This window comes from Lepisosteus platostomus, chromosome 7 (assembly GCF_059453375.1).
Source record: "Lepisosteus platostomus isolate fLepPlt1 chromosome 7, fLepPlt1.hap1, whole genome shotgun sequence".
Lineage (NCBI taxonomy): Eukaryota > Metazoa > Chordata > Actinopteri > Semionotiformes > Lepisosteidae > Lepisosteus > Lepisosteus platostomus.
Window position 1 is genome coordinate 49,369,230 of NC_142617.1, and position 21,231 is coordinate 49,390,460.

The 21,231-nt window shown below is 41.7% G+C and overlaps 1 protein-coding gene across 1 annotated transcript; it reads left to right on the forward strand.

Moving 5' to 3' along the window:
- The first annotated feature begins 1,354 nt into the window (after positions 1-1,354).
- On the forward strand, positions 1,355-21,002 carry myzap (myocardial zonula adherens protein). Its single transcript, XM_088640963.1, has 14 exons — positions 1,355-2,090; positions 4,787-4,870; positions 10,219-10,287; positions 10,988-11,152; positions 12,043-12,135; positions 12,796-12,909; positions 13,724-13,876; positions 15,198-15,323; positions 15,646-15,774; positions 16,590-16,684; positions 17,782-17,887; positions 18,124-18,207; positions 18,630-18,736; positions 19,518-21,002. Exons 1-14 carry the CDS (start codon positions 2,028-2,030, stop codon positions 19,693-19,695), a joined length of 1,566 nt encoding a protein of 521 aa, XP_088497089.1. The 5' UTR covers positions 1,355-2,027; the 3' UTR covers positions 19,696-21,002.
- Positions 21,003-21,231: the final 229 nt, after the last annotated feature.

The following is a 21,231-nucleotide window of genomic DNA, read 5'->3' on the forward strand; positions in this document are numbered from 1 at the left end:
CGCCCAAACCGTTTGCGTTTTCTTTCTTCTCTTTTCAGCATGGAATAAACCTATTACTTGTTCCTTTGCAGCCTACGCCTGCTGATGCAGCTACCCACCTGAACTACATTATATTTTGACTTCTTTCAGCAATTATCAGTACATTTTATTATATGTTAGATTGTATTTTATCACAGCTGGGACTTCCTATGGTCATTTTACACATTAGTATGTTCAATGGAAGTTAGAAAGTTACAAAGTTGCTCTACTGGTTAATGTTTGTTTAGATGCACAATACTGCATGTCTGAGTTACTGGTAAATTATTCCTTAAAAAGTTCCATGACGAATTACATTATTTCCACATTTGCCTTACATTTATGGTGTATAATATGTTATCTAAAGAAGATAGCTCTTGATCTGTTGAATCCAGTTATATCAAGAGGCTATTGGTTAAATTGGATCTGGCTCTTTTTTAGCTTCTCACCTGTGTCCAATGAACAGTCTGACTATAACCCTCAACCCAGCCCTTCTCTTAACTCAAACCCGGCTGGATCTTGTATATACATTTCTTCTGCATAAAGGTTTGCATTATTCATTTAGATAAAAACATGACAAAACAATAACTTCTATGTACTGATTAAGGCCCTTACATTCAACATTCAAATTAAAAGTGCCTTTAGGATTCAAAAACATTGAATCCTACACAGTTTAAATCTTATTTCATAATGAATTTTGTCAGGTGTCACACTAGAAATCTGTTTTGTTTGGTTGGTGTGTTTGGATTGGCCTGCTGAGCATACATTTTACTAAAGACTGATGTTGTGAAGAAAAAACAAGAAGAAAAAGGTTATTGCAGCCAGTTCTTTATTATACAATCTAGTCTAGTCCCTGTTTAGTATCTCCCAGTCTTTGGCCAGAGTTTTCAAACTACTGTTGCACTGTGAAGAGCTGGATGTAGCTTAACTACTATACCAGTTTTTACATTGTCTAGTTTCTGCTGTGATCTGACACAGAGTCGTGTGACAATGACAGGAAAGGAATCTCGCTGACGCAAGTTAGTTCTGGTTGTCCTGTCTGGAATGCAGGCCAACTTTTTAATTCAGTGTGGTGAGTTATTTATGCCTCATTGCAAGAGTAAAGAAGTCACTGCGTTTTCTTCTGTGTTTTTAATTCCTTTTTTTTTAAGCTGGCTCACACAGTATATTCAAACCTCAACGCCCTTCTACAATAATAGGAGAAAGGGTGGAGCACAAGAGGAGAGGCTGAATTCCTCATCATTTGATAATAAAAATGTTTTGCATGAAATAAACGGGCATGGAAAACTTACACGGAGAAAAAAGGACATTTGATCTACTTGTTTGGCCTATACTGGATTTCATTGTTATACTGTACATATATCAGTTGATATTTTCAAATAACCACAGCAAAATGTGCAACCAAAGGGAACAACTAGTTTAATTTTTCATGAATGACATTTGGAGACCAAAAAGACGTTGAAGGCGGTTAATAGCATATTTTTCGTAGCAGCAGTCTGTGGTTAAATGTATTCCTTCCAACCAGCACCTAGGAAATTGCACCTGTCACCTTTAGCACCACCCTCAGAAAATACTCTCCAGCACTGCACCAGCAACGCAGGTGAAATGTAGCTTAACAGGTCTGTTGAGAAGAACAGGCCTGAGGTGCATTGTTTCTGCTGAAGAACTACTAAGAGACTATCTTTCAGAGATACCCAGGTGTTGCCTCTGTCAGCTCAGTGTCCTGATTATCCTGTGTAGAGGCACTTCTGCTTCCCTTGAGCTCCACTTTTTGGCACCGGGAGAGGATCTCTTTGTGGTTGTCAGCCTCCAGGCCTGTCTCCTCCTTATCAACTGGGAAAGGAATTCTTTCTAGAGGAAACACACGAGCCTTTCTTTGTAGGCTGGAAGTATTTTTTTCCCCCCCGTGCTTTCCCACAGGATACAGAACAGGTGGCTCAAGGGCCTGAGAGCTGCTGTTTTTAGTCCAGGGGACCGGTGCGCTACGACGTCGCTCTCCAGCCTGAGGAGAAATGATCAAGTACGGCTCCAGGAACACAGTCACGACCGCCGAGACTCAGGACTCTGCCGGGGAGGTAAGTGTGGGAAACCCAGCAGCAAGATACTGCTGTGGTGCACAGCACTGCCCGTCAAAGCCTGGGCTCACATTTCTGTCTCAAAATTCGGATCTGCTGAGCACATTTGACCCCCCACCACTGCCTCCTCCTTCTCTGCTTGCTTTGCTTTTCCTCTTCGTTCTTTTCCATTTTCCCCCCTTTGCGTACAAACTTTGCGTCCTTGTGACTTTGTTTTAACAGTTGGTAAAACTGAGGTCTAGATTGCAACTAATCGAGTCCTTTTTATTGCAGAGCAGTGCTGTAGGGAATCTTGTTTCCTTTTGATGGGATTGTTGCTAGACATGCAGTAATGTAAAAGTTTATCAGCAAGACAGAAAAAAAAATGTTTTTCTGTGGTCTCGTGGATGATGTGTAATCTGGATCTCTGTAGAAAGTGCTTTTAAAAGACCTTCTCACAGCCTAACAAACAGGAACAATCACCTTTTCCACCCAAAAGGCAGTATAGGTGTATGCACCTTCAGTTTTTGGAAAAAAATGATTAAGAATCAAGTTAATTACTTACATATTCTTTCCTAGTTTCATGCCGAAACTTAAGCATGTGAAATACAAGAATCATTTCAGGTTGTTATATTTATATACAGTGCCTGTAGCAATATTTCTGACACTCTGCTGCACCCTCATGTTTTGTAAATGTCTTGGTTTCTGCTGTGGTGCCACACCCATGGAGAGAAGAGTTGATGACAACACCCTGTTGCTGGTGCTGTTCTGTCAGATGAGTTTTGGTAACAGTTCTCCCTGAGGACATGTCTTCAGTTCCCACGAGAACAACAGCTTCTAAATTCTAAATCAGGGAAATATTGTGATCGAACAAGGCAACTTCAGATCACGAGGACTAGCGGCACCCAAGAACTGGAAGCATTTGAGAATGCATGAAAGCACTAGTCTTATATCCAAGTGAATGATCGAGAGAGAAGCAATGGACCCAAGTTGTCCCTTACTTTTTTGTATAATGCTTTAGCCTCTCGTTAATTTTAATTGGAATGTTTAAATACTGTACACGGGGCACCACAGAAGGATAGTAAGTTAGTTTCCAGATGCTTCCTGTTCATTCAATTGAAATTTACTATTTATTCCTGCATCAGGACATTGGAATGTCTTCATTGTTTCGCAAACTTGCAATGCCCCTAATCTATTGCACACATTCAATTATACTGTGCATACATCCTCATTTATTTTTGCTGTTTTATAGCTTTAGCTCTGAATGATCGCTGTGGTCTCAATAAGTAAAGGCAGAGTCCCTACCAGAGCCGTGGCAACCAGAATGTTTGTAGCATTAAGCTGACTGGTGAGCATGTGACTCCCCTCCTGGCTCGGATGCCGATTTGAATAAGATGCAGAAAAGTTCTACTGTCCAACATTTATATTACAGTGTGGAGCAGCATGGCTGTTAGCACTGCAGCCTCACTGCTGTTGGCTCCTGAGGATCCTTCTGCTTGGAGCTTGCATGTTCCAGTGAGGTTTTTTTTCAGGGTCTCCCATTTCTTTCCACCTTCGAACACAAATGCTGAACAGGGTCCTTTGTGTTTACATGTGCTGGTGTGTGTTTGCTCTGCAAAGGAAAGCCATCCCATCCAGGGTGTGGTGCTACCTTACAGCCTATGTTTCCTGGGAGAGGGCTGCTGCAACCCTTAGCAGGATAAAGTGCCTTTCTGCTAATGAATGGATATTACCGGTTTGAAATAGTACATTGTACTTGCAGTGTGTATCCTTGCTCCTGCGATTGCAGGAAATAGTAAGCATTCTGGTGAAGAATGAAATAATTATTTTGTTTTTAACATAGAACTCTGAACTCCAGCAGCTTATCAAATATATGTCATTGTATATCTGTAACTGGCACAAATGGTTGTTAAATATAACTGTATCAATGCAGCTGTTTACCTATGGCTTTTGTAGGTGTGTGTGCTCAGCATGTAAGTCCCATTACTCTGTTTGGCAGAACAAAATTAAGCCAGTTTGATAAACTTGATGGTGTGGTGGCATTTAAACTGAAAAGAGTTTAGAAGGCGGGGAAGGGTTGGAACAGGTATTGATGCAGTACTGCTTCTTTTTTTTTTAAGAGGACTAACGCTCACACTTGCTTATTGAAGGAAAGACCAAGAAATTGTCTGTGCTACTGAGGTTATTTCTATCAGTGCCTTAGTGGTTCAAAAAACAGAGTTTCCTTCTCTTGCTCCTACATTTAAAGATTTATGTATACATTTTTTCATTTCCATTTTTTCACTGCTTCTTTGAATTCAGGGCTGTGGGGGGGCCAGAGCCTATCCCAGCAAGCAATGGGCTCAAGGCAGGGTACACCCTGCCAGGGGCCAGTCCATCACACATACCAGGTTTATTTTTTCCCAGAAGCAAATTAACCTACCAGTATGCCTTTGGACTGTGGTTAATTTCAGAGAAATCCACATGAACATAAAAACTCTACACAGACAGCACCTCAGGAACCCAAGGCCCCAGCACAGCAAGGCAGAAATCCTAACCTCCACACCACCATGCTGGCCTTATGTATACTAGTATGCCATAATTACAGATTAACATTACTGTCCAGTATCTTCACTAGGTAATAGAAACTCCTGTTAGCATTATTCTGTGTATCTTGAGTAAATTGCTGAGGATGTTTGCTAATCGTGCGATTGTTCTGTGTGTGGCTGTTCCCCCAGCGGAGAGTGCGCAGGCTGAGACTCACCCTCCACGACAATGACGTGACTCCAGGGCCAGGGAAGAACACAGGAGCAGCAGAGGGGGTAAGTCAGTGCTCCTCCAGCACGGTGCCCACGGTCAGGCCGAACACACAGCAACCAAACACACTGCGCTCTCCCAGCTCACCTCCTGGCACCCCACTGAACACCATCAAGTACACCATCTTCTTGGTACCCACAAAGAGACGGCCATTTTCATTTTGGGCTGTAAGCAAAAACAAGGCAATCAACGACAACAAAAATAAAAGTAATAGAAAGAGGTAGCTAAATCGGGACTTTTTTTTATTCCAGCATCTTAAAAAAAGGCTGATATTCCCAGTCTTGGGGCTTTGGCTGAGCTGACTAAAGGACGAATGTATTAGTAAAGGAACAAGCAGAGTTTAAGTCCATGCGAAAAGCTGAAAAGGAAAAAGAAGAACCAGAACGTGCATTGTTAGTATACTCAGATGTGTCAATAGTTGCCAAACACAAAATGTAAATTAAGAACAAGAACTAGAGATTATTGTCTCAACAGTACAGATATGATACAGCCTTGGTGTACTGTTACATTTCTTCTTCATCTGCGCGGGAGCTCCACTTGCTCAATCTTAGTCAGAACATTGTGTGACACAGGCTCCCTCCTGCCTGCTGTTTCTGTTGCTGTTCTTTGCGTGACTTCAACCAGTGCTGCGTACTTAATGACAGTCCTGGTTGAAAATGTTACACAGATACCGGATTCAAATGTCACTGATAAACAACATTCCAGAGATCCAGAGAGGCGACATCCAAAAAAACAATGAATCTTCTGAAAGATTTACCCGTTTTTTTTAACTGTGCCATTGTGCAATTGCCCTCGGATAGGACTATTGTAGACTACTGGTCCAAAAGCAAGGCTTTTGCAAAGGGAAGATGAAATGAAGAAGTTATAATGTGGGAGACTGTAAAAATCAAAAACTGATAGATGATTGTTAAAAATATACCTTAACATATACACAGTAATATGGATACATGTCTCTCCTTATGCAGTCCTTATGTGTGTACATGTGAGGAGCAGTACTCATCAGTCAGCTATGATAAACGGAAGGGCCTGCTCTGTCATGAAAGTTAGAGCTTCATTTGCTCTTATATATTTTTAAGTTTACCCACAACTGCCAGAGAAAGCCATTTTTGTTGGCAAAAATAATTAGCTGTGGTTGTACTCAGGAATTGTAGCATTTACAAATGACAGTGCTGTGGACATAACTCCATTTTCACCTTGTTTGATTCAAGCTATTATCAGGCCAGCTGTTTCCATTATTCACTTATATCATACTGATAGACATGAGCCGAGATAATGAGATGCTCTAAACTAATGAGGCGTGTGTTCAAGAGCAGAAAGGACATATTGCACATGACATTAATTATTACAGCCCATTAACTTTATAAACTTCTACTGATACAGGGATTGTGTGGGAGATTAGCCAGTATAAAACACAGACTGGTTAAGCCCCCATATGCAAATGAATCCTTGCTCAGCTTTTACCTGTAATGATACATCAATTAAATTTTATGAGGAGGCTTTATCAGATGTTAACATTGTTCTGAGTCAGTATGAAAAAGCCTACACATACATTTCTCATTTATAGTAACTAGAGGAGTATGCCAGGGCTTTTATGAATGTCACTATAAGAAAAATAGGGGTCTCCTCCTGTAAAATGTGTCCTTCCAAAAATGCATGGGGGTGGTGAAATAGACATTTTGGGTTCTCTACCTTTAAACTGTATGATACCATATTTGGGGGACATTTGGGGACTTCAGCGGTGAGAGTTACCTTTCTGCACCCCGCCCCCCAAAAATGACAAGGTCATATGGCTCTTAAGTCTGGCAAAAACCATGCTTTAACAACCTCTAATCCTCTCTGTTGGGGAAAATCTAATCCTGATTTAAATTAAACCTAAAGGAGATATTTTGCACTGGGATACTAGAGACTGATCTTAAACAGGGGAGGAGATAAGTGATTTCTCTGCAGAAATGACTTCATTGGTTGCAAATGAATGACACATGACACAGTGTCACATCTCACAAAGTTGTGATTTGAGCCATTTCTGAAGTTCGAGTCAAAGACATGACATTTGCAGAAGACAGGGCCTTCGCCAGATAGCAGGCAGAAAGTAAAAAGCAGAAAAGTGAAAGAGAGTCAGCACTGTTTACATATTTTGGTTCTGGTACATTGAACTTGATTTATGTCATTTTCTTGAGGAAAAGCCAGCCTGTGCATTTATTTATTTATATTTCTTACATTTCTTTCCTCTTTCTTCATAGCTGCAGGCTGCGGGCTTGTTAATCAATTCGACTTCTTTCTTAAACATAAAACACCACCAGCCAATGCATGTGTATGAGGCGGGAGATACCTCCAAAACTCTTCCAGTTTCATACATACATCCCTTTCATTTATAACTAAGGATTCAAGTTGTACAACATCTTCCTTAGTAGCTCTATTTGTGAAAATGGCAAGGAAGGAGATAAAGCCAAGTGTAGAGGAATGTTGTAAACGTCTTGAGGCTTTTTCACACAGTATAGGGATCTCCTTGCACATTGTCTGAAGAAATCCTGAAATGATCCTTTACTGTTATAAAAATATATACAATTCAGGTTTTTAAAATGGGATCTTTAAAAAAAACGTGCAAGCAAACTTAAACCTAAATCCAGTGGTTTTAGGAATCTGAAAAGACGTGCTTTCTAAGACCAGGTTTCCTTGGTTGTAATTCCAGTCTTACGTATTTAGTTGCAAAATAGCTCTATACAGTATGAATAACCCTAGTGACGTCTTCCCCCAGGAGACAGAACTACCCCGGGGTGAAAGAGATTCAGAATGACTTTAGGCATGGGCTAAGTCACTACAGCTAAGGTCTGGAAAGAGCTGAACAAAAGGACTTGTTTAAAACAGCCAGCAAACAGGAAAAACCAGGCAGGCTGGCTGAGATGGCTGAGCACAGGGGAGAAAGGGAGAAAGCAGAGCCTTCTTATATTGTAGATAGAAAGACTCTATCACCTAGGAAAGATGGCAATTCCCAGGAGGGAAGGGTGTTTTTTTGTAATTTTACACTCCCACGGATGATAAACCCATCAAGATCCATAATAGGCAAGGCCTTCAACCCTGTGGTTAAGAGTAGTGATTTTCACTTGAAGACATGGAGTAGCTTAAATAGACATGTAGAATAGGTATTGTATAAAGCTCTTAGATCCATCCATCCATTTTCTAACTGGTTCATTCAATTCAGGGTTATGGGGGAGCCGGAGTGAGACTCCACACAGACAGCACCCCAGGTCTGGAATACCCAGGTTACCAGCTTTGTGAGGCAGGAATGCTAACCACTGCATTACCATGCAGTACAATAGAATTCCATGACTGAGTTATGTGAAGCCCACTCATCTCACAGGTGGGACCTGTTAGTGACACCCACACAGATAAGAAGTCCCCACTGGTGTTGACAGCTCTTTCCAAATGACTGCCTGGGGTGTAGCTTCCTGTTTTGTTTTTGTTCATAATATTACTTTTAAAGGATTCCGCGAATTTGTAAACCACACACCAGTCAGACATACTTTGCCTGATTGGTGTGTGGTTTACAAACTTGGTGAAATAGACCGTTGTGAACAGCTACCCCCCACACACATACATTTAGATAGAGGATTAAAAGGGGAAGTAGAAGGCACTGGGTGATCATTAGCCAGCTCACTGGAGAAATGGGAAAAGTCCGTGCGATTAAAATCTGCTTTGGGTCTTGGCACTAGTGAGAGCCTTCATTGAAAGGAATCATAATGAATGACCTTTAAAAATGTGGTTCAAATCAACAACAGTGGAAGATAAGAGGAAGTAGTTTGAAAACTGAGACCAGGAGGTATGCCTTCACACAAACAGTGGCTGGAGTGTGAAACAAGTAGAACTGATTCCATTGCTTCTTTCAAGAAGCAGATGAATGAAATCTTCAGATCACTTCGCCACTTAAAACATAACGAATGGCCTCTCAACTGCAAACTTTGATGTGTTCTCATGGGCGGAGTGGTGGCACAGTGGCTAAGGATCTGTGCCTGCGGCTGGCAGAGGAATCCTACTCCGTTGGGCCCCTGAGCAAGGCCCTTAACCCCAACTGCTCCAGGGGCGCCATACAAATGTCTGACCCTGCGCTCTGACACCAAGCTTCTCTCCCTGTCTGTGTGTCTGTGTTTCATGGAGAGCAAGCTGGGGTATGCGAAAAGACAAATTCCTAATGCAAGAAATTGTATATGGCCAATAAAGTGATCTTATAATCTTATGAATGTGTACAACAAGCAGGGAATCTGAGTATTTCCTTTCGTTTAGAGCAACAGCTTCGTTCCAAGTGTGCACTGTCACATTGTTAGAGCCCTATGAGAGTTTGAGACATCACAATTAATAGTCCTTCTGAGAAAATGTGAAAATACAGTTGCAAGTTGTCTGAAGAGGTGAATGAATATTCAAACAAGTCTAGGTTCCAAATACATAAATAAAGGAAAAAGGCGCTGTTAAGGGTGTGTTGTGTCTGGTGTCACTGTATTTATTTAAGGCTATGATCACAGCCAGTACCAATTATTTAGATTAGATAACAATGTGTCACAGAGGGGCCGTAGGTTCTTGCAAGTGCCTCATGTTTCCAGCCCAATACCATTCAGCAGAAGTGAAGGGCTGCCCAACCTCTGGCAAAACACAGAAAACTGGAGCACAAGATAATGTTCCTACAATCAGGGGGCAATAGTGCTTGACAGCTAGTGGGAGCTAAAAATACAGCTTGATATGGTTCTTGATTCAGCAAAGTAGGAAGTTTTTTTATTCTGCACAATGACATCCTTGTCTTTCCTGTTCTTGCCAAAGAGGACGTCACATATGCGTTGCTATACTGTAGTTGGCAAGGTCTTGTGTGAAAACAACATATGATGTTGCTTCATTGTTTTAAAAGCCGCCAATTATCATATAACTCTAAAACATATAATGCTTTCAAGAGTGCAATCTTTGCCCCAAACAGTTACAGTTAAAAGGAAGCTATAATTTTTGCAAAGGGACAGCAGGTGACGAAGGTCTGAAGCCCGTAAAAACATTGACACTATTGTTCTCCAATGAGAACTGTTTCACTTTTCTATACTCACAGCGGTGCATCCATGCCTGTACTGAAGATACAGTATCCATATATTGATTCAACATCTCGATTCCCATTTTGGTTTCAGAGAACAGTAATTAATTCTACAAAAGGCGATAAAAGACTTGGCCAATTATGGTGTATATATTTACATACATGGTTACTGGTTATTCTGTGCCAATGGAAGATTTTAACATTTAGAATGAATTGTTCAGTGCAGGATTTCATATCATACACTGGTCCCTGTTATGCGGTCTCTCTCACATTGAACTTTCTCGTTAACAGGAGGAGAAAACTGCCACAAGAAGGAGGAAAAATGGCTATAAATACCCTAACAGGGAGCCTCCTGTGCTGGTAGGACTGTTGATTGCTAACTCAGGCTTTAGCATGCAGACAACCTTTCTGTACGGGCTTCCCCTAAGTGGAGCATGCTGCCATGTCAGAGAACAGCTCTGCTGTGCGCACTGAACACTGTACACAGTGCCACTCCCCGTGTGCCACTCCCAGCAGGATCTCTCCGGAGTCTCGTGCACAAAGAACATGATGATGTCACCACGCATTATCCTGCACTGAAAACTGCAATGGCTACCTACTGCTCACTAGTATTTACTACTGAAGAAAGCAATATCAATGCACCCCAATCTTGATTTTAAGGTCTGGAGACAAGAAAATAATTACTTTAAAGTCCCTGCTAAATTGCCTCAACCACAATTATTATGTTTTTGTTTCAGTGAAAAAAACATTAATTAGTGTTGTTAGTAAGCTTAATGATGTGGAATATATTGTTGCTAAATGTTGAAGAAATAACCTAAAATGTGTGTATTTTTTTACGCTTTGTCAAAGCTGCAATAAGAGCAGTTTTTTGCAGAATCTTTAGTTTGTTTGCACTCACAGCTGTGTTCTCCGAAACCCGCGTTTGTGGTGCCATAGCCAAGAGAGCTGCTATTGGGTTTCAGAAATAGGAAACCCCATTCGGGAAGCTGGCCTTCAATCTCAGGTCTCTGCAGCAGAGTTGGGAGCAGGCAGGGACTGACAACGCGTCTCTCCTCCGCAGCACCTGTCTGGCACCTCGAGCGGCGGCTCAGCGGAGACCCGCCCGCAGGGCAAGGTGTTTGGAGTGGTGCGCAGGAATGGCACGGACACGGGCAGCCAGGAGGAGGTGGTGGCGTGTGAGTGGTCAGTGAATCACCTGAGGCAGGAGATGAACTACATCCGAGAGGTGAGCCAGGAGCCTGCAGTCCTACAAGTGTGCAGGCCCACCGCTGGGGCTCGAAAGAGCTTAGATCAGCTTAGTGTTGTGTTGTCTAGCTGCTCCTTTGAGGCTTTTGGGCTCAAACAAATGGGGGAATCAAAGGAAAGAATTACGTACTGGATCGAGTACGTCATGTTTCGTCCATCCATGCATTTTCTAACCACTTTATCCGGTACAGGGTCATGGGAGAGCCGGAGCCTATCCCAGCAAGCAACAGGCGCGAGGCAGGGTCCACCCTAGACAGAACGCCAGGCACACAGACTTAGAAACACACACCCACACGCACACCAGAGCCAGTTTTCCCAAGAGTCCATTGACCTACCAGTCAGTATGTCTCTGAACTGTGGGAGGACACTGGAGCAGGAGACCCACACAAAATCTTCACGCAGGTAGCAGGTCTGAAATTGAACCCAGGGACTCAGCAATGCTGGTCATGGTCATTCAATCAAAAAATTAATTAGAGGGGAGGCACAATATCTGGTTCGTGACTATTTGATTTCTTCACAACAATAATATGCAATTCAAGTTTATTTTTAGAAGAAGTGAACAGCTAAACAGATACATGAAACAAAACGAATTGTCCTCTTAATTGAATTGCTTATTACTGAAAATGAACATGGAGAAAAGGTCCACCCACTACAGAAGACTGTAATAAAGAGAATGTTGATAAAATCTGAATTCTGACAAACAATGAGATCTATGGTAATCTCTGTCTACTCCTGTTACACAAGAGCAATTTCGGTAGCACCTCTTGCATTGTGACTTTAAAAGAGCTTTGAGAGGGTACCTAACAATGAAGAGGTACTCTTTAAAATAAACGGGACAATTCATCTTTGTGGTCACCTTCTTCCACGCAGGTGAGAGATTCTCTGGAGAAGGTGAGGCAGAGGATGTATGGAGAGTTCGGGGGCATGCAGCAGTCTATCAAAAAACTGTCCCAGGAGATCAACGTAAGTAGCCACAGCTTCAGTCTTGAAGCAGTCCAATTCTCTTTGAACAAAAACTTTAATTCGGTCAACACACTGCCCATTTAGTGATGGCATTTGTATTTTTCACTCTCAGTGAAATGTTAAGGAAGCTAACATTTTTTTCAGTATTTCTACATTGCAATATTTTCCTGACATTTTTCTGGTTTCTTAGTTCAGTCTTGCGCATGGTTCAATATCCTTCAAATGTCTGGTTGATACCAGGACCCCAGAAACCCTGATCAATCCAAGCATGCAGACAACTAGCTAAAAGTGTAGAAGGGCCTTCTCCTGTGTTTATTGGATGTAGTTTTATTTGAGAATAAATAGAGTTTAAGAAACGATATTTATAAGGGCATGTAATTTCCTTGAGCTGCAAAACTAGCACAATTGCAGCACAGCCTAGTCCTGGAAAAACAAAACACAGTGAGGGTTTCACAAGGTCTGGCTCCCAGTTGTCCAATCAAGTCACCGCCTTTCCGCATAACAGAAAATAAATGCATATGGTTTTCAGTATTGAATTTGTTGAAGAGTCTTACGTGATGCAGAAAAGTCTCACAGGCCTGCTGTGCCTGTCTGTACAAATTTCTGCACATTCCCACTGAACAGCGTGATGCGACTCTGCTCCTGACTCAATCTATCTAGGTTGCCAATTCGCAGCAGCAGTCGTTGCAGGCAGAAGTGAACGTGAAGACGGCTGCTTTGGAAAGTTTCGACCAGATGAACAGCTCCCTAATGTCGGCCACGATTGATTTGCAGGTACATGATTAATAACACTTGTCATGTGTCTCTGTCAGAGCCATCAGCAAAACCCCTGCAGCTTAGGTTGCAGCATAAATTAGAACAGCAGTTTGTCAGAAGCTTTTGACATAGCTCAAATGCAAATAAGATACTTTATACCGTAAAGCCGTCTTTGTGTGTGTATTGGTAATGCCCTTGTAAGGTTTTAAAACAGTAATGTGGAATTGCATTTATTTTAAAACAGAGGTTGAACGCAGGCCTGAGTACTTAACCTTTAGTTGCTCATTAGAAAACGTGATTTTTAAAAACATAATCACCTCTAACTACAGATCTTATGATTTATACAGGATATCTGAACAAGGGTGAACAATCCCCTAATTGAGTCCTTTTCATAAAATAATGTTAATTTAGTCTAAATGAAGAAGGGGGATTTAAGGGCGACCTTTAAAAAATTCACACAAAAAGTGTCTATCAATACAGAGATCACTCTATTTTCAAAATGGAAATAGCCAAAATATAGCAAGATAAATAGTGTAATTGTGTAATTTTCAACCAACTAATTCTGCTGCATTAGACTTCACATCTTTCCATGAAACCCAGAGCCAAGCTAATATGCAGGGATGTGTTTGTGTCTGCTCTGTTTTGTGCTCGTTCTTTATTATAGTTGTCTTATCTTAATGCCAAGGCAGCTCGTTTCAGAGTGGCAGGGCCGCCCATCACAGATAAAAGCAGGAGGACTCGTTGACCTGTGGAGAGCCCTGGGCTGTGCGGGGTTAAAGGCCATACAGACAGGCAGTGTCTCTGAGGTGTGTGCGTTTGTGTGTATGTGCAGAAATCCTTGCTGGAGAGCTGCCTGGACCGCACAGAGATGAGGGAGGAGATGAGGGGCCTGCGGCTCTCCTACAACCAGGCGGTGGAGAGACTGAAAGAGAAGGGGAGGCAGCTAGAGGCGGCACAGGCCGAGAACGAGACTCTCAGGCTCAAGGTATGGCCCTGTCACAGCTGGGGGTCCCTGGCCTCACCTGTCTCAGGACCCGTGTCTGTTTGCCATACGGCTCGGAGATCTCTGACTCTTTTTCCACCGCTCCATAGGGGACAAGCTGCTGTTTTGCAATAGTGAAGATGTCAGTCATAGCCATTTGCCCAGGATACAGGTGGGCCTCATTTTTAGAGATTTAGAGATGTGTGACACCGGGGTTCTTCAGGAACATGAGAGGCCCTTCTTTGCTATATTGTTGGCAGGATGCTTCTGGTACCCATTGATCCAGTAAAAAACAATCAGTACTTTCCCACAGAGCTAGAATTTTCTGATCTGATCTTTCGGATCCTTCCTAAAGGCGGCAGCCCTTCATTAGAGAGGGCTGTGGTAATGAGCTGTCTGCAGGAAAGAGACAGGAACTAAAAAAGGCATCCCAAAAGGTGTTGATGTTAAAAGAGTGATGTGGTTTTTGAAGAGGATAGGACTTTGACCATTCCACATAGAAACAGCAGTTCTTTTTCCAGGAGGAAGTGGTGTGAGGATTTGTCTAAGCCCTGTTTTTGATCTTGATTCCAGCTGGCTAGACCTCCCACGGCACTTCTCCTATTCTGCCCCACTGCCCTTAAACAAACAAACCGGCCTCCCTGTTTTTATTAATCTCTTTCACCCTGTGGCAGGTTTCAATAATCCAGACCTCGTTCTTAGGCACTGCCAAAACTTGGCTTGACATTTTTCCCTTCCTCCAAATTGACATTAATTATCCAGCTTTACTGTTCAAATCTTGAGAGGAATTTGTAACATTGCATTTTATCCAGTTGAGAAATGCATTGTTTTCAAAATCGGAATGTTTCTTTCCACCTCCAAGCCAAAAATAAAAAAATACATATTTTCTTTAACGTTCTCTCAGAATAAGCAGCTTGCAAGTAGCAAAGGAAGTCGGAAATGAAAGTCTGACTTCAAAACCAACTTCTCAAGGTTGTACTTTCAGATGTATTTCCAGCTCATTCATTTTTTTTTAAGTTTAAGAGGAATTTTGTGTTCAAATGGCCTGTAACCTGTTTTTCTGGCTGACCAGCATGAGGAACGGAGCTGGGTTCCTCAGCTCATTACTCATCACTGTCAAGGGTAGCTCTGGTGCCTCTCTCTGCCCTCAGCTTGAAATGGAGTGTGGCTTGCATTGGAAAGCAGAACTGATTTGTTTAATCCCCAAGTTAATATTGAAGGGGCCCATGGCCAGATAATGAGCAGGTAGCCCAAGCGCCCCATCCTCCAGAGTTGGCATCACTACTCTCTATAGTAATAAATGTCTTGTTTCTTTGTGAATTAGATAGAATCCTCACAAGAAGCCAACTCCCAAGTCCTTCAAGACATGACCCAGAAGCTGTACAGAGAATATGAAGAACAGCTGCAGGAGGAACAGCGAAAACACAGAGAAGAGATAGAGGTTCTCCAGGTACACATGTGTGATGTTCAATAGACAAAACTAACATAATCTTTTCACACCTGCATAGCTCTTCCCACTTCTGCCTAGCCTGAGTGTCAGGATGAAGAATGTGGGATCCTGCACCCTCTAGTGGTGACTAGCGCAACCTGCAGCCCATGTTTCTCCATACACCTGCCGTTATTTTACAGCGCTCTGAAAACACATTACTCTGTTTTTTCAACGGTAAACCAAAGTGAACGTGTATAAGGGTAACTTAAAGAAGAAATAAGCGCCAGAGGCGATGGCTGATGATAGAATCTCCACCCACGACGCTCCTTTCCCTTGGCCACAGGCGAAAATCGATGCTTATGTGAGGCAGATCGAGGAATGCAATGAGAAAATGAAAGCGATGGAGGCTAAGATAACGGAGAGGGATCAGAGGATCAGCGAGCTGGAGAGACTCATTGACTGTATGGAACAGGTAAATATGAGCACCAGCAGGACTGATGCTTGATCCTCAGGGCTTGTTCATTACTATGTATGCATGACTGTAATCAGCTGCACTAGCAATTGCTCCTTAAACCCTGTTTAATCTGTTTTAAATCTCAAAGCACTCATAAAGTATTTCACATGAAGCTGTGAAGCTGTTGTGAAGCTGCATACATAGTTTCCTGTGCCTTGCAGAATATACAAATGTTTCCTTTCTTTATTTCTATTCATGCATAAGTAAAAACTCATTTCCTACAGTTTTGCATTCATATTATTATCATATTCATATTATTATTTCAAGGAGATAAAACCCCAGTTTTAACATCCAAGACAGATAGCCTGTAAGTTATCCAGAAATAAAATACACATTTCAGGTAATTCTATAAATATAGCTGCTTGGCTTAATCACTGCAAGTGGAGGAGCCTCGTTTGAAACGTTTTTGAGCCTGTGCGTGACAAACGGGACATTAAAAGGCGGAGCGGTGGCTCTGTGGCTAAGGATCTGCGCCTGTGACCGGAAGGTTGCCGGTTCAAATCCCGCGGCCGGCAGAGGAATCCTCGCGCCGTACAATGGCGGACCCTGCGCTCTGACCCCAAGCTTCTCTCCCTGTCTCTGTGTCTGTGTCTCCCTGGAGAAAAGCTGGGGTATGCGAAAAGACGCATTCCTAATGCAAGAAATTGTATAGGGCTAATAAAGAAACATTAAAACATTAAAAAGATGCGGGGAAATGCCCGTGTGCGGGTTTCTGCGAGGCTCCGCAGCAGAGGGCTGTCAGCAGGCCGAGAGTGACACGTGTCTGCCTGCAGGAAAGAGCCCAGCTGCTCGGGAAGCTGCAGGAGTGCGAGGCACGGCTGCACCGGCTGAGACACGCTGACCAGCTCGACGCGGCAGCGGCCAGGAGGTAAAGGGCTCATCCATTTTGCAGCCAGCAGCCGCAATTTACAAGGCTGCGGTTGTTATCGCAAGCTAAAGGGACCTGAGAATTATTGTAACGAATACGTCCCTGCGCATAACCCTTAGCGATATAACTAACTATGTGGGCCGCCCGGGCTGAGGAAGGTCTTCGTTAGCTCAGCCGGCCAGACCCCCGTTGAGCGACGCCGGAGTCCCGGGGTCGAGCCCATTCGTTGGAGGGACGAACTGGGGCGGGAGCGGCGAGGGCACAAGTCCGAGAACCCGAATCCGTTACATTATAGTGTATAGAACAAGTGGTCTAATTGTATTTATAGAACAATATTATTACAATGAGTGAGAATTTCTTACTTATTAATATGTAAAAAAAAATATATAGTAAAACACTAAATATTGAAATAAAGCGATATAACTATTATTTAGAGTCGTTCTCGTTAGAACATAGGAACGTTTACAAATGAGACGAGCCCTTTTTGGTAGTGAGTAGTTAATTGATCTGAATATCTCACCTGGCCGTTTCTTGAAAGAAACATGGGTATTGCCTTAACAACATAGCAGCTTGTTTTCTACTCCCACAACCCTTTGAGTAAAGGCGTGCCCTCTGTTCTTGGTTTAAAACGCATTTCCACATAGTTTCCACTGGTGCCCTCTGGTTTGGGTTTCACTCTGCATCCTGAAGACAGTCAGTGCCCTTGAGGATTGCGAATATTTGGATCTGCTCTGCTCATGCTCTTCTCCATTTAATACTAGCAGTCCCTTCATCCTTCAAAATATCCTCCTTCCAGTGCCACGCAGTTTGCTGAGGAGAGCGACAAACCGCATGCACTTGTCCCAGACTGGAGCACTGTGTGATCAGGGCAGTGTCAGGAAAGAAATGTAAAGAACAGGGCTTGAAACACGTTTCTCAGTATCCAGGACTCTGGGTGCACCTCCCCTCCATGGATCTCAAACGCCAATGGATGCAAAGCACATCCACGCTATTTGCAGGAAGCTCTCGGTGCACTATTGCTTTTTGTTTTCTTGCAAATTCTGGGGGTCTTCCTGTATGAGTCATTTGAACAGCTCACTGACAGGCACCTCTTTCAGGGCTCTTCAGCTCGAGCAAGAGAGATCAGGCCTGAAAGAACGGATCAAGCATCTGAACGACATGGTTTTCTGCCAGCAGAGGAAAGTGAAGACCATGATTGAGGAGGTAAGCATCAGGGAGTCATGCCCTTCTCGTTTACTGTTACTTCACCAGCTGACACTGGTGTAGAAAATAACCTAAAAAAAAAGTATACGGTAAATCATTCCCTGATTACAGTGTGATGTAACATTTCCATAGTGTCCATAGTGCATTTCTTCCAGCTTTTCAGTTTCTTTGGATAAATATGCAAAAGCAAACATTGTTTTAATAACAAGGATCTTATTTCTCGGTCCTGGTTATAGGCTGAAACATTGCGGTCCAGGGTTGTGCAAAAGGACATGTACATCACAGAGCTGCTGGACAGAATTGCTGTTGTGGAATGTGAGGTAGGTTGGTCAGCACTGACTTTCTGTGTGAAGAAGACCAAAGGAATGGAACTAACCCATTGCCAGTTTACTGTGAAGTTTAATGTATCAAATAAAAGCAGCCATTATAAAAATAATATATACTTTATATATATATACACTAGCAGAAACAAATATCATTATATCCATAGTATATACATGTATAAATATTTGGAATATATGTGTGTCTGTTCATCCCTCAGTTATTTTTCCAGATCTATTTCCCTTTTCAAGAAAGAGAAGGACAGATAGATGTGTCATTGATGTTACCTGAACTTTCAAGCTTTTTTGTCTGTCACCTGTATGTACTACGTGTATATACTGTATACAGAATACACACGTATAGTGAAGGACACTAAAGATTAATTATTGAATATTTACTCTGACCTTGTTTTGCTTACTAGAATAATGAGCTCCAAGACAAGATGAATTATTTACACCCTGACCAGAATGGAACAGAGAAACAAGTGCAAACAAGAGAAATTGGAGTGGGCTGTGATCTGCTTTCAAGGTAAATAACATTAGATACTGAATTTTCATTAAGTACAGAAACTGTGAAGTAGACACTTGTTGTGCACATTCTCGGCAACTTGTGGGTGTTCTTTGGTACAGATTAAATGAACCTATTCAAACTTTTGCCACCTAAACTATTGGGGTATTCTAAATCCAATACTTGGAATCTAGTTTTTCAAAGGCTTCTGCCTTCTCTGTAGTGGAAACTCACCATCAGGCACCTAAGATGTAATTTGAGATTGGTGGTAAAGTGTCAATTTAATCAAAATGGTCTACCTTGCACTGCTTTGAAGTGATTCCAGTCTTGAATTAAGTCCAGTCTGCATGCTGTGGTCTGAATTCCAGGGTTTGAAGAATTCTGAGAAAGAAAGTACAGCACCATTAAGAATATACTGTATTGTGCACACTTTTGGGCACCACATTACAAACAGATATTGTTGTTTTTGAATCAGTCCTGAGAAGACTAGCAAGATTAAGGTCTTAATTAAATGTCCTGAACTGACAGACTGAAAGAACTGAACATTTTTAGTCTTCAGTACAGACGTCTATGAGGAGAAGTGACACTAGTATTCAAAATCCATCGACAAAGTCAACCCGGTGACCATTTTCAGAATAAATAGTGAAACACAATTGGGAACTGCATGAAAGTCAGTTGACCGTTGACTGAGCACAGCAGTGCAGAGATCACCAGTTGTTAATGCAGACTGCAGCTGAAAACAAACAGGTGCACACCAATCGCTCTGACGTTTCCTGACAAATCACTTTTGTTTTCTTTTCAGACCAGACAGGCCAGCCCAGGTGGAGGTACTGTCCAGTCCTGTCTCATCCAGTCCAACACAGTCTGGTCCAGTGGACTCCAGTCCACGGCAGTCCAGTCCCAGGACGAGATGCCCATCGAGAGTTTACACACCATACATGAAGCTTATGGAAATAAGTGCTAGTCTACCAGTACAGTGACTGTAGGCATCTGTGTTCAAAGTATTGGTTTTTAATGCGGTTCATAACAGTTATGTTGAAATACACATCCCGGGTCCTCAGAGGAACTGCAGTATTAATTGTCTGCCTCACGGGGATTAGAGTTTCAACCTTAACATTTTCTTAATGTCAAAAGGAACCAAGCAGCCTAGTCTATTCAGAGCACAGCAGGAAACAGCCATGGTGTTGCAGGACCTGTGGATGTTATTTAAAGGATACAGTTTATACCAAAGACCTGAGGAACTCTTATGTTTTCCACAGCTCAGACAGAGAGCGCACATAATGTTTATTGGTCTCTGCAAACGGTCTGGCGACTCAGAGCTGAACTGCAGTGTCTTATTGTACATCTTAGACACTGGTAAGATCCACTGGGACCTACAAAAGCAGCTTCTTGGTGTTCATAACAGTCTGGGAGTATTAGCAGTGAGTGTGAAGAGCTCACTGCTAATGAGGTTTTTAACTTCGGACATAGGTGCTGAGAAGGTCACCTGTCAAAATACATCAAGGAAAGAAACGTATGGATTTACATGTTGTAAATAATTTATTTTGAAGAAAATTCCTATTTTTTGTAAAAAAAAAACTGGAGGCCAGTGTCCATTTTTCCTCAAAATTATAATGTGTTCTAATTCATACAAACATGAAGTCAAACAAGATGAAAATATTAATTTACCTTTCAAACAGAAAAAAACAAGTTTAAAATTATTAGAAGTTTTATTAGAAGTATACTCCAAATAGTTATATTTTTATATTATGGAATTAACATATTAACAATTGCGATTAACAGTTTTGTAATTATTTTAATTCCAATTCCATTTACAAAATTATTTTTGTAATTAATATTGGAATTAATAGCTTTCATTTAATATTTTAAAGGTGCTCAGGAATATTCATAATAATTTTAATGAAGTATTTTATTATTTACTAGAAATGTATATTTTACTATGTTTGGGGTCTTATTTTGTTAAGTTAAATCTTGTACAATATCTTGTAAAAAAGCACAAACGTTTTATACGTATTTTGCTATGTAAGGGTCAAAAGCTTTGAAACATTCAAGACAAAGTAATCTCTGTGTCCAGTGTACATTGAATTGTTCTATACTGCCAGCAGTAGCAAACCATTATTTTTGAGGCCTGTATAAGAAATATAGTTTACTACTGTGTTTTCCTTATTGAGCATGATACATACAAATAATATATTGTGCCTATATCTCCAGAGAACTATAGTACTGTATGTATTGGCTGGTACATCTCCTCTTTGTTTATTTTACAAAATATACTGTGATCAACCAATTTTGTGATTAAATTTCAAGAAAAATATTCTGTTATTTTCAAGGTAACGTACATTCATATATTCATGGACCTTGGATCTCTGCACCGAAAAACAATGTGTAAAAGCCTATATATTATGAAAGTTTTTACTGGTATTTCACACAAGAAAATACATAGAGATTGATTTTCGATAAGCGGTATTGTAAAAAGGCAATTCTGAATCCTAGTCCAGGATTGAATCGCTGTCTGC

Coding starts and splice junctions, on each gene's coding strand:
- myzap (XM_088640963.1), top strand. CDS start 2,028: ATGATCAAGTACGGCTCCAGGAACACAGTCACGACCGCCGAGACTCAG. Junction 15,775..16,589: donor TCATTGACTGTATGGAACAG/GTAAATATGAGC, acceptor GTCTGCCTGCAG/GAAAGAGCCCAGCTGCTCGG. Junction 17,888..18,123: donor TGAAGACCATGATTGAGGAG/GTAAGCATCAGG, acceptor TCCTGGTTATAG/GCTGAAACATTGCGGTCCAG.